Source organism: Physeter macrocephalus, chromosome 16 (assembly GCF_002837175.3).
Source record: "Physeter macrocephalus isolate SW-GA chromosome 16, ASM283717v5, whole genome shotgun sequence".
Taxonomy (NCBI): domain Eukaryota; kingdom Metazoa; phylum Chordata; class Mammalia; order Artiodactyla; family Physeteridae; genus Physeter; species Physeter macrocephalus.
The window spans coordinates 65,159,115-65,173,181 of record NC_041229.1 but is presented as its reverse complement, the minus strand read 5'-3'; the positions used below and the strand labels follow the sequence as shown (position 1 = coordinate 65,173,181).

Here is a 14,067-nt window from a genome sequence, read left to right as displayed (position 1 = left end):
TGGAGAGTTTAACAACTCAAGAGGTGCCATCACAGGCCACTGAGGAACTGGGGGCAGGGGAGGTCACAAGTCTTGAAAGTGGGCACTCACTGCCCAGAATAACAAGGCAGGAAGCTCCAGGCGGCTCAGAGCACAGCCATGAGATCACAAAGATTGTTTCCATCTTTGGCGGCTCCATACACACCCAGGGGCCCCTCCTATCCCCAGAACCCTGGGCTCTGCTTCTGTTTGTCCTCCAGCCTTCAGCCCCCATGTGGCTGGCAGCTCCCTTGCCCTGAGGCTCACAGGCTTATTTAAAAAGCCAGCCATGCGAAGGACCATTCCTGACCCAAGGAAGGGGGCGCTGATGGTGGGGTTTCTAACACCTTTACAGGCTGGGAGAGGAGCAGTCTTCCTGGTGCCCCTCAGATGTCGTGACTATCCCCGCCCCGAGTGCTGCCCTGTGAGACTGAGGGGGTCACAGAGCCATAGAACCGAGGGAAGAGTCCAGCCTGAGGTCACCATCTGAAACGTTGTCTTTCTTTTCCTAAAAAGGAGCACATCCTGTTAAGAAATCAGAACTTAGTGGGGCTCAAGCTTCCAGACCTTAGTGAAGCGGCTGAGCAGGAAAAAGGTAGGTGGGATTGGGGAGATGCTCTCCTCAGGCTGGGGCTAGATTCATTTTCTCCAGATCAAAGAAGCTGAACGTGTAAATACTGCACATCCTGTCAGGGCCTTTGTCCATCCCAGTGGCGAGTGTGGGCCAGACGCAGAGCAGGCCCTCAGTAAATATTTGCAGATGGATGAATAAGTGAATCAGATGGCGTTTCCTGCCCACTCAGAAAACCTCTAAACTTGTCTTCTTCCAACCAGCCCCCCTTCTGGACCCCTCCAGCCCTCCCTGAGCCTTGTTAGCACCTAGTGGGTCTGGAAGGGTGACCCAGGCCTGAACTTCTGATGCTTCCTTTTCCTTTTCCGTTTCCTCTCACACCCAGGAAGCCACCCAGATAGAACAGTTCCTCTTTTTGAGACATCAGAGTCATCTCTTGCTTTCTAATCTGCTGTCACTACAAAGTCCAGACCCCAGCCCTTCCCTCCTGGTGGCTGCAAGGCCCCACCCACCCACTTGCCAGACTCGCCTTCAGAAAGTAAGACTTGGGGTCTCTTGCCTCACCTCCACCCCAACTCCCATCTCCTGACTCACTTCCCCCGATGGCTCACGCTACTCATGGTCATTCTCAGCATAGAAACCTGCTTAAAGATTGTTCTGTGGCTGTGTCCAGGGTGCCACCAACCATGTTGGAAGCACCTAGTCTGAAATATAGTAACTAACACCTACCTATTCAACATTGACAAGATTCCCAGAAGTAAAACATCCAACAATTTTTTTTTTTGGCATTCCAAATTTAATGAACTACTGATGCTAAGTTATGCAAAACTGCACCACTTTAATTAAGGCTTTTAGTTTACGTTTGGCCACCTCAAAAGGAGTTGTAACATTAGGTTGGTCAATTTAAATACTGTGCCTCCCTGTTGGATAGACACACAATGTTTACACCCAAACGTTAATGCATACAAAGCAACAAGGCATTGTTAAATAAAACAGCAATAGTTACTGCAACTTAGGCCTTGTGACCCATTACACATGATTAAAATTACTTCCCACATTCACATCCACAGCACTCATCCACCATTTAACATCTCAACCAAAATGTGACACATGTGAAACAATCACTAACAGGCAAAAATACTAAACCTGTATATTTGGTATTGCAAATACACTTATGCATGAGCAAGCAGGGGATTCACAGAATCTACAGCTGCAGAAGCCTGAAAATGATTTACAAAAATTGTTAAATCGTTAAAAGATTGTTTGAAAATATACACTTCTTGTTGTAGGCCCCCACTGAACACACAACTATAAACATTGTTCCCTATGTAAACAAAAAAGGAAACATGATAAAAGATTTGAAAAGTCTGGACATTTCCTTCCCAACAGATATTAAAGGCAACGTCTTTAAGACATTATACTGAAAGGACTCTCATATTTTAAAGACGAGATCACTGTCTCCACAGATTTTTAAAAATTAAAAACTATATAGCTGTGTTAAAGCGCTTATTTGTACAATACAATGATAATGACCTTGAATTTATTTTTTAAAAATTACAATAAGCTACGAGTATCAAAGAAGTGAATTTATCTGGAGTAGTCTATATAGGAGCTCTTTGGACTTTCTTCTATTATGCTAAAATAGTGGTGCTTTTAGGATTTACATTATTGTACTCTCCAATACAAAGTATGGGGTGTGTTAAAGTATACAGTACACCATTTTCATACATGTACAACATTAGTGGATGAAAAATGTCTCTTAGCTATAATACTGGATTGTAGCCTCTGGTTTTACCAGCTGCATACTCTAGGACTATTATATAAATAAAAATCTCTCTTGTGATACTGGAAAATGATTAGAATGTGCAAACTGATGTAGTAGCTTTCATCTGCCTCTTAAAGAGTACCACCACAGAAAGTCCATTTAAGATGTTGGTAGGTTTAACAAGGTTGGAATGCTGGCACTGTTGAATTGGGCAACAGTTCTTCAGACCTGGCTCAGAGCTACAATGCATTTAGTATATTAAAGCAGCTGACATGATGACTTTTTGCGGGCCTTCCCAGGCACTGGAGTTTTTCTGTTAATTTACCACACTAGGTCATAAAAGATCTCATTAACATTTATTTTTGATTTTACAGAGGATTCTAAGAATGCACAGTTGTTCCATTGTCTTGCTAAATTTTGACCTTGCTCTTTTCCTACAACTCTTTCATCTTCCAAGTCACACTTATTACCAACCAGAATCATTGGAGCATCATCAGTGTCTTTAACTCGAAGAATCTGTTCTCTCAGATCTTGTAAATCATTAAATGTGGACTGGGCTGTGATGGAATAAACTAATGCAAAGCCTTGTCTGTTTTTCATGTACAAATCCCTCATTGCTGTAAATTATTCCGTTCCTGCAGTATCCAAGATTTCAAGCATACACTGTTGTGCATCTACTTCAACTTGCTTTCTATAAGAATCTTTTATCGTTGGATCATATTTTTCAACAAAAATTCCTTGAACAAACTGTACAGTCAGAGCAGATTTTCCAACTCCTCCTGAGCCAAGAACGACTAGCTTATACTCGCGCATGGTGCAAACTTGTAAAATTTAGTACTTCTCGCTCTGTCACCGGGTACCCGCAGCCAGCGTCGCCTCGCGCTCCCTCCGGGTTGCTGCTACCGGCACCGCCGCTCCGGCTGGCTTACATGCCTGACTCTCCAACAATTTTTTAAAGTACTAATTAAACAAAAATTAATCATCTTTAGATGAAATCTTTGGAAAAATATGATATACTTCTCTACTTTTAATTTCGAACTTGTTTATTAAAGCAGATTTAAAACCCTAGGAAGAGACTTATCTTAAAATTTCACCCGCAACCCCATAAATTCTGAAAAAGCAACAATTTTTATTCTTTCCAGTATTTACCCTTATTTATAATTTTTTCACAGTTGATTTGGTGGTGTAGATGTAACTTCCTGTTTCTACTTTTTTTTTTTAAGATTTAATTTTATTTATTTTTGGCTACGTTGGGTTTTCGTTTGCTGCGCGTGGGCTTTTTCTAGTTGTGGCGAGCGGGGGCTACTCTTCATTGCGGTGCGCGGGCTTCTCCCTGCGGTGGCTGCGGAGCACAGGCTCTGGGCACGTGGGCTTCAGTAGTTGTGGCTCGCAGGCTCAGTAGTTGTGGAGCACAGGCTTAGTTGCTCTGAGACGTGTGGGGTCTTCCCAGTCCAAGGATCGAACTCGTCCCTTGCATTGGCAGGCAGATTCTTATCCACTGTGCCACCAGGGAAGTCCCCTGTTTCTACTTTAAAAATACTTATTTCACAACTAATTCCATTATAGTTTGACTTGTCCTCATATTTATCATTTAATGGGTACATAGTTTCCTTTTGTATTGATGTATCTATTGTTGGGTATTTCAGATGTTTACAGTTCTTTTAACTATGATTAACAACACTACTACTATAAACAACTTTATACTTGTAGGTTTTTTTTCTTTCTTCCTTTAAGTTACTCCCTTGGGATAAATTCTCAGGCTTGAGAGTCACAGGGTCAAAGTGTAGGAAAATTTGTAGGAATATTTGCATTTACCAAATTGCCTCCAATGGGTGATGCTCCCTGTAGACTGAGTGAGGGGTCTTCTCACTAAACACTACCTGCACTAAACTTTGCTTTGCTTTGCTTTTGCTCCTTATTGGCCAGAATGTAATGAGACCAAGATGATTCAAAATAACAACAATTACTACCATTAGTAGTAGTAATGAGCATACCATTCCATTATTACTTCAATTAATTTGCCCAAACTTAAAATTTTAAAATATTTTTTTCTTAATGGGTGAATTAACTATTCATTTCTTTACTCATGTGTTCATTTGGGTCTTGGGTTTTTTGTTGGTCATACATGTAGATGTTATAGATAGTAACCGTTCTTTGGCTGTATTTTTTGTCAATACTTTTTCATTTTTGCCTTTGAACAAATTTTGTATTATTTTAGAGAGATCATAAAGTTTTTATACAGTAATTTTAGCCTATCTTTTCCTTTGAAAGTCTTCTATTATTTAAATCATTATAAAAATATTACTTCCCCTTAATTGGGATAGCAAATCTATTTTCTGGTAGTTTATCTACAGTTTGATTTATTTATATTTATTTTGCTAATACCTCTGAAATTTGTTTTAAGATATAGGTATTTGAAGACTTAAGATTCTGTTACCTCAATAATATTTTAATAGTGTTTATATTTCTTATTACATTATGGCTTAGATAATCATACGCTGCATCTTTTTTTAATGTATAGCAAAGACTGGTTCTGGGCCCTTGATTCTGTTTTATTCTGATCAGTATTGTACCATTTTAATTACTGCTGCCTTATAATATGTTCTAGTGTACAGTGGGTTACTTCTCCTCCATTGCTCTTCTTTTTCAGAGTATTCATTATATTCTAGATACAAAGATTCAGTGCAAATTAATAGAGCAACTGGACAAGAATTCAGGAGATTGGAGTTCATGGCCAGATGCCACTTAATGGTGTCTGGTGTCTTTAAATATGTTCCTCAGCCTCTCTGGGCCTCTGTTCCCTATCGGACTAGGACACTTCAGAAAGCTCTTAGCTCTAACCTAAGATTTATGGACTCCAGGTCTTTTCCAGTTTTGCCTCTCACCTACCTATTCTCTAAGTGAAATTTATGTCATCTTATACAACATTTTAATTGTGATTGCTTTAAGGCTACACACTGGATTCAAAACTGTCCTAGTTTTGTTTGTTTTATAGTTCATAGATTTTTCAGTTATTTAGTTTGCAAACATTTAGTTCTCATTCAGGCACGTGGTTTGTCCCTCTATTAATTTAAGTGTTCCTTTCTTTTTCCTCTACTAGATTTAAGGATCTTTTTACAGGTCTTCCATATCTCTTATTAAGACAAATTCTACATGATTTATATTTTTGCTTATTTATGAAGAAGACTTTTTTCATTAGATTTTCCTAACTGATAATTAGTGTCATAGATGAATGCTGCTTGTTATTATACATGTTTCTTGTATAATAAATATTACTGTTAACAAATGGTAGAGTGATTACAATAGTGGTTAACTAGCATGATTATTATAACTACGGTGATTACTATGTACCAGGACCCATGCTAAGCATTTGACAATATTTCGCTTAATGCTTACAACAACCCTGAGGGGTGGGTCTTATTATACCCATTTTGCAGATGAGGAAATTGTTTCAGGGAGATTAAGTTCACATGGTAATTAATTGCTAAAGCCAGGATTGGAACCCAGATGTGTCTAAATCCAAAGGGTCTTGACCACTTTGCAAAATACCTCATTTTTTCACATTCACAATCTGTTATTTTATTTTATCAAATTCACTATTTGTCTTAGTTGCGTGCTTGTGCATGTGTATGTGTCTTTCTCTTGTATATCTGTATATGTTTCATTATTTTGGCAACATTCTCTAATATGACAATGGTGATAAGGAGAACTCTTGCCTTTTTTCTGTTTTTTTTTTTTTAACATCTTTATTGGAGTATAACTGTTTTACAATAGTGTGTTAGTTTCTCCTTTACAACAATGTGAATCAGTTATACATATACATATGTTCCCATATCTCTTCCCTCTTGTGTCTCCCTCCCTCCCACCCTCCCTATCCCACCCCTGTAGGTGGTCACAAAGCACAGAGGTGATCTCCCTGTGCTATGCGGCAGCTTCCCACTAGCTATCTAATTTACATTTGGTAGTGCATATATGTCCCTGCCACTCTCTCCCTTTTTTCTGTTTTTAATTGAATTTTTTGTGTGTTTTTCTTTCAAGGACCATGTTGTACCTAATTATTAAATAGATGCACTATTTTAACTTTTTATTATTATTTCATATTTATATCATCACTAAATAGAAGAACATATAATATGTAGAAAGATAAAATATATAAAATATAAAAATATATTATTTCATGTATTATTTTATACTTTTATTTTTCATTATTTTAAGGAAATATATTCTTCTCTTCCAAGTTTTAAGATTCATGTTGAATTTTGTCAATTTGTTTTGCATATCTATTGAAAGACTCATATAAATTATATCATTTAATATATTAATAATTTTCCATATATAGAAATAAACCCTTATGGTCCTGCAATAAAATGCATGCGGTCATGGTGTACTTTCTTTTATATTTACTACCAAATTTCTATGTAAGTAACTCTTTCAAAGTATTCTGCAACCTTCCTGCTTTAATTAAGATAAAATCTAAGTTGCTTTGACATGAGGCCCCAAAGTATGCTAACCTATAGGAGAGAGAAGATTGTTTCATGCTCAAGTAACAATTCTAAGGTGAGCTGTCGGGTTACAGGTGGCTCTGCTCCATGTGATCATTCGGAGACCCTGGTTTCTTCTCTGTTGTCATTTTTCCATCCCCTGAGGTATTACACTTGTCTACATGGTTGAAGCTGGATCATGGGTAAATCTGTGTTCCAGCTTGTAGGAAGGGGAAACAATGGAAGTTCAGAGCAGGCTTTTTTTTTTTTTTTTTTTTTAAGTAAACTGGGAGTTGCATATCTCTTTTTAGCTCCCAGTTCATTGGTGATGATGTGGCATGGCAATACCTAGCAGCAAGGGATACTGGGGAATGTTGTCACTAGCTGGGCTGCTGGCCATATGTCCATATTAAACTCCTTTCGCATGGAAGCAGAGGAGGGCAGATTTTGGTGGATGACCAGTTGTCTCTGTCACATTGTCTTTTTTACATAACAATATTAGAAAGTTTCTCATTTAGTGCATATGGAGCTTTTAGTTTTTTAATAAAATTTAATACTGCTTTGTAGCATTCTGTGGTATGAGGAGCTATATAAATTGTTTGACCTTTCTCTTACTGATTACTATTTAGGTTGTTTGTATTGTTTCTCCACTATAAGCGATGTTATAATGAACATTCTCCATGATGTATCTTTATAGAAATGCATGAGTTTTTCCATGGGATAGTGTCTTAGAAGTAGAATTGCTTGATCAAAAGGTATTTATATTTAAATATATATGCATACTGCCAAGTTAACTTACAAAAAATTATAACAATGTAGACATCCACTACTACAGCGCCACCTCACTATCTAATACCAACAGGGAACAAGATGGATCTTAGAAATAAAATTACCAGGCAAATGAGTTTGATTCCTATAAACACTAAATTGTAAAAAATTAACCATGGGAGGTGTTCAGTAAAGGTACCCTCCCTCCCACTTTTCTCTCATTTCTAGAATCTGAGTGGTTAAAAGCTCAATCTTCCCCACTTACCAGCTGCATAGCCTCAGGCAAGTTTCTTATGCTCTAGATGCCTTGTTTGCTCATCTATAAAATGAGGGTAAGAATAGTACCTACTTCACTGAGCTGATGTAATGTTTTTATGTGATACTGGTCTTTATTCCAGCAGGAACCTGTCATACATTTTAATTCCTGTCATCAAGGTTGTAGAATTCTTTCTTGCCAGCTAAGTGGGACATTGTACTCTGTGCTCCACAGTATATAGGGCAGTCTGGAGATGTGGCGGGCAACCACATGTGCTTGATCAGCAGAGTTGTGACTTCCTTTTCCTACATTCTGAAAGCTCCATCAAAGAGCATCATCCCCGCCTGTACCTGGGACCAAAGGTATTGTAAACCCCCCCTGGGAGCTGGAAAGTCTGGTCCCCTTAACAGGTTCTAAATACAACAGTGCATATGAGCTCATTGGGAAAAACTCAATCAAATGTCCTGATGATTGTTGGCTGTTCCTTTGGGAGATGGGGAAAATCTAGAACATTCTGGAGTCTTAAGAACTTTGGCTCTCCTTCGGTTTCTGAGGACTTGGAGCCTCTCTTCCCTGTTGCATCTGGTCTTCCCAACAAGCCAACCAGTTCTCTTCACAGGGACCCTTTGAAGGATGTTTGGGTCTTGATCATTCGCAGGTCATTTCAAGCCAAAGACATGAGGCTGACTGTGGACCAGTTCCTGGGCTGCATGTTGGGGGCACAGATGTGAAGGAGGCTCAGGCCCTGCTGGCATTACCAATCCCTTGGCTCCCTCAACAACCTCCTATCCCATCCCTCTGCTTGCACTCCTGACCTCCTCACCCAGTTCAATCCACCATCCACAGGCAGCGAGAGGAATCTCTGAAATGCAAATCTGGTTCAGCCTCTTCAGAGGCTTCATTCTGCTCTCAAAGTGAGCACTAGAATCCTTAGCAGAGCTTAAGGGGCCCTGTGCGATTAACCCTGCTCACCTCCCCAGCATCTTCTAGGACCACTCTCCTCCTTCCTCTCAACATCTTGGCCTTCATTCAGCAACTCATTCCTCCTCCTTCTTAGGCTTGGCACATGCTGTTCCCTCTACCTGCAATGTTCCTCCTCTCTTCCTCTTTGCCTAATGAACTCCCATTCAGTCTCTAGATATCTGCTCAAATGTCACCTTCCTAGGGAAGACTTTTCCAGCACGCTCTGGATGCTTCTCCCTTATAAAATCTATCACAGCATGAAAAGTAACATTTGGGTATTTCTCTAATTAGTCTGTCCTGCCAGGTAACAAGCTCCCAGAGGACGGTGACACATCTGTTTTGCTCCGCATCATATGCCTAGCTCCATGCTCATTGCCTGGAGCGTAGTAAGCACTAAATAAATATTGAATAAATTAATGAGCTCACCCTCACCTTGTAGGAGAGGAAATACAAGGGTACACAGTGTCATTACAATACATTGTGTTAAGACTTTAAGACCATAAAGTACCTAGGAACACAGAGGAAGAAGCAGCCAGCTCAGTAGGGGTAAATGAGTCAGGGCAGGATCCTTGGAGGAGCAGCTTTGAGCTGAGGAGGAGAAGGGCATCCCAGGCAAAGGGAATAGCAGGGGCAAAGGCACTCAGGCATCTTCTAGCACTTGGCATGTTCCAGGAACATAAGGAATCCCAGGTGAACCAAGGGTGAGCCATGTGTCCCAAAGAGATGGGCAGCCAGGGTGGAGTGGAGGTGAGAATCAGAGAAGGTAAAGTCTTTGAGGTCTAATTAATGAGTTTGAACTTCCTTTAGCAACCCTTGCAAAGCCAAAGAAGCCTGTAGGTAAGGAAGCATGAGGATCCAAGCTGAGTTTGAGAATAATTCTTCTGGACAGTTTATGAAAGCTGAGGCTAGAGGTGGGGAGACTAGGTAAGAGGGTATGGAAGCAGCCTGGTGAGAGGTGATGGGACTGTAGACTGAGATGGACAGGAGGGAATGTGGGGAGGATAGGTTTGAGAGCCATTTGGAGGTCAGCTTGGCAGGACTTGATGAGGGCATGGGGTGGAGGGGGAGACCAGAAAGACCAACAGGTGTGCGTCTGCACGGCCAAGGGGGTGATGGTGCTATTAATCAGGGTGAGGAGCACAGGAGAGGGAGCTCCCTTAAGGAGTAAGACAGCGAGTTTGGGTTTGGACATCTGAATGCCTGTGGGAAGAAGCCTGGATGTCGCAGTCTGACAGAACTGGCTTTGCACCCTGGCACTACCAGTAACTAGCTGGGATCCTGGGGAATCTACTTAACTTTGCTGAGCTTCAGTTTCCTAGTTTGCAGCGTCCCCATAAAACGAGCTTAGCAATATTTGCTCTGCAAGGCTATTCTAAGGAGTAAATGAGAAAGTGCATCTAATGCAAGCTTGTGTTTGATAAATGGTGGCTGTTGAAGTGGTTTTTGTTATCCTGATCCAAGGGGTAATGTCTAGGAGGCGGCTGGATATCTGGACCTGGACGTTGGGAGAGGTGTGGGCTGAGGCAGTCCTTCTAGACTCCCCAGTCTGGGCTCAGGGCCCTCAGGTCTCAGGCAAGGAGAAGGCCTCCCTGAGAAAATAGATCAGAAGAGAGTTGATCCCCAGGTCAAATATCTTTGACCTTTTGGGGGATCATCCTGGGCCTCAGCACATCTTTAACCAGAAGCCCCCAAAGTTACTTTTCCAAGTCCTGGAGATTGCCAGAAACAAAAGGTTTCATTGGAATGAGGTGGTATAGGCAGATATTTTAAAAATAATTTTACTGTTTTTATTAAAAATAGCTCATTGATTATCAAAAAATTCAAGTAACAGTGAAAAATACAAAGAAGAAAGTAAAAATCGCTTACATCAAACATCCCCTTTCCCACAAATACAGAAGGAGTGAGGGAGATTATAGATTGCTCCATAAACTTTTTTTAAATAAAAAGTATGAAAATTTAATTGAACTTGAATTAAAGTGAAGTGAAACTGTAGGGCTTGCTGAATTCTGGTAATTGCTTCCTCCAAAAAAAAAAGAGGTTAGTTTTAAAAAGTTTAAAAATATATATTATGAAATGCTTTAAGGTTTTGGAGTCATTGAGGTTCGTTTTTATATTACATATTTCAAGTTTGGATTATTGCAGGGAAAGATGAGAACGGCAGTATTTCTTCCCACTTTCATATTTCTTCCTAACCTTTCCATCTCCACCTATACAAATGATAAGTTATTCTTTTTATACTCTCAAGGGTGTAACATTTACATTCCATTCTGTAACCATAATTTCCATAGTTGTTTAGCTTTAAGCTTATATGTAAACGAATTCAATGTTCACCACCAGTCCCTTTACTGTGGCTCACAGTTCCCAAGCTTATGATTTTGATTTATGTCTTGTTTAGCTGGATTTCATCATCCAATAGTTTTCCTAGAAGGGCTTAGAGGTGCAAGTTCCTTGAATTCTAACATGTTTGAAAATGTTGTTCTTATTCTTGAAGGACAGCTTAGATGGTTATAAATTCTGGATCACTTTTTCCCAGAGATTTGTAGATGCTACGCTGTATTCAGTGTTGTATAGAAGTCTGAGACCAGCTTATTTCCAGCACCTCTCAACCCTCACCTTTCCCTGTAGGTTACTTACTCTTTTTATGAGGGTAGTTGGAGAAGCATTTTTATGTTCATATATAACTATGGATCTATATAAGATATATATACATGCATAGAAAAGAGTAAGGTTTTATATATATGTATATATATATATATATATAATTTTTTTTTCTTGGTGTGCTTTTTCAGTCTGCAAGTTCAGCTTTTCTCTCTGGAGGAAATTTTTTCTTCTCTTATGTCTTTGAATGTGTTCTTTGTTCCTTTTGTTTTTTCACTACTTCAGAGCCACCATAAATCTGTAAATTTCTCATCAATGTCTCCACTGTAGGTCCATTATTCTATGTCTCAATACTTTAATCTTTCTTTCCTTCTTTGTGCTCATCTCAATGTCCCCCACTAATTCAGCTTGAGGCTCTATCTGTTTTATTCCTTCATATTTCCAACATATTGGTTAGTTCTATATTTTTATAATTTTTTGCTTCATTTTGTTATTTTGGTCTGCAGTTTATTTCCTTAAATTGTAATCTTCTTCCATTTTGTGCAATCCTCTCATCTCACCTCTGATTCCTATTTTCATTTTTTCGGGTTCTAATTTCTCCTTGAGTCAAAACATTTGTGGTATACATTTTGCACAAAAATGCATTTTATGTGTTTCTTGTATCTATGTTTCTATTCTGACATCTGTCTCCAGCATGTTTCTTTTCTTCTTTCCTTTATACCTTCCTCTCCTCTTTCCTTCCTCTTTTGACTATACTATTTTTGTGTAGTTGCCATGCCATTTGTTTTCATTTAATTTTTTTTTTGATATGGACATTTCTACCTGGATTTTCTCTTGACCTAGATATATTGTGTAGGTCAGTTTTCACTGACTTTTTCCTACCTTTTCTGAGATCTCTGTCCTCCTGGCAGTGCTTAGTTGAGGACTGGGTATTTTGTGTCTGCTTTGTCACTGCTTGGGTGGTGGGGAAAAGAGGAAGTTCAGCTGGCGCTGTGGGTAGTGGTGGTTGTGGGTTGGTTTCTGCTCTTTTTCTATAACTTTGTTAATAATCTAACACTTGAATTTATTCCACTGAAGTGGGGGCATATCTTATTCCCTTGAGTGGGCAGTAGTGGGGCATGGATTATTTCACCAGTTCAGGGTAGAATTATAGGGACAATCTGCCCAGGTGTTTATTTTCCACACTTAACCCAACTATTCCCGGCAGCCACTTTCACTCCCCTGCCAGATAAAGGAAGGAAAAGATAGATAAAGTCCAAAGAGTTTGGCCACTCTGCTATTTCTCAGAAGTGCAGGATGGGGGTAGGGGTTGTGACAGCTTCAGTTGGGGCTTTCTATGTGTCTCCTATCACTCACTCTATCAGAAGGGATTGTTTTATTTATTTTCTCTTACTTTCCTTTCTGGTAAGTCCCTCTGTGTTGTTTGAGATCATCAGCTCTGGTAGAATACTATGCTGTCATTCTGCTTTTCCTCTTCCCTCCTCCTCAATACGAAAAGCAAATAGCAGCACAGGCAGTTTTTTGTCTTGTTGGAGTGTTCTTATGGTGGGATGGATATGGTGGGATGGATATCCTTCTACTCTAGAGAAACTTTATGAATCGCCTCTGCAGCTTCCTGTCCACCCCTCAGTCCACTTCTCTTCCGGCTCTGTAGTCACAAAAGTGACTACAAAAGTTTGTCACAACTTTTCCTCTCACATCTTCCTCTCAGTACTGATTCTTTGAGGGAGGAAGAAAGGGTTATCAAGCGTGGGAGCTCTAATTTATTTCTAGTAAGTTCTGTTTTTCTCTGGCCATTATTTTTAAAGGTTATTGCCTTTTCCTATACTTGAGAGTTGCTGATCTATTTTTAGTTGACTTTAAATTTTTTGTTGTTGTTATTGTTGTTAATTTGGTTGAGATCAGGAGGGTGGCAGGTTCTGGGATCACTCTATTTATTTATTCATTTATAATTTTTATTTACTTATTTATTTTTGGCTGCGTTGGGTCTTCGTTGCTGCGCGCGGGCTCTCTAGTTGCGGCGAGCAGGGGCTACTCTTCGTTGCGGTGTGCGGGCTTCTCATTGCAGTGGCTTCTCTTGTTGTAGAGCATGGGCTGTAGGCGCGTGGGCTTCAGTAGTTGTGGCTCTCTGGCTCTAGAGCACAGGCTCAGTAGTTGTGGCACATGGGCTTAGTTGCTCTGCGGCATGTGGGATCTTCCCGGACCAGGGATCGAACCAATGTCCCCTGCATTGGCAGGCGGAATCTTAACCACTGCACCACCAGGGAAATCCTGGGATCACTCTTAAGACAGCCATTTTAGCAGGGCTAGAAGCCCATCCCTTTTTGGGCAGTGGGGTTCTACCTAGGGGACTTTTCTAGGCAAAAGCCCCTCGTATGACTTCTCTGTGATTGTTAGACCTCATACGGTTCTGTCAATCTTACAGATTTCTCAGGAGCCCACTGCTTCATTATCTCTCTGCTGGGTGCTGTGGGGAATACATAAAGGTAGAGTGTGACCAGAGGCACCACAAGGTTTGCCATCTGTCACATGGAAACGTCAGACAGCAGTAAGTGCCAGGAGAGAACCCAAGAGGTGACAGGTAACTAAGAGAACTAGCTACCTGATATGAGTCGAATCTCATATCCGAAGAAGGATCGCTGACTGC

The 14,067-nt window shown here is 40.2% G+C and overlaps 2 protein-coding genes across 9 annotated transcripts in view; one reads left to right on the top strand and one right to left on the bottom strand.

Annotated features, from left to right (window-relative positions):
* Positions 1 to 14,067, top strand: part of IRAG1 (inositol 1,4,5-triphosphate receptor associated 1) — a 120,258-nt gene that overhangs the window by 67,106 nt on the left and 39,085 nt on the right. For all 8 annotated transcript variants that reach the window (XM_007115409.4, XM_007115408.4, XM_007115407.4 and 5 more), the window contains one exon: positions 535 to 613. In XM_007115409.4, coding sequence (XP_007115471.1) covers positions 535 to 613 — 79 coding nt within the window. The remainder of the gene's footprint in view (positions 1 to 534; positions 614 to 14,067) is intronic.
* On the bottom strand, positions 2,288 to 3,183 carry LOC102989853 (ras-related protein Rap-1b-like). Its single transcript, XM_055078727.1, is given in 1 exon segment — positions 2,288 to 3,183. A coding segment is annotated over 1 exon segment (492 nt). The 5' UTR covers positions 3,168 to 3,183; the 3' UTR covers positions 2,288 to 2,675.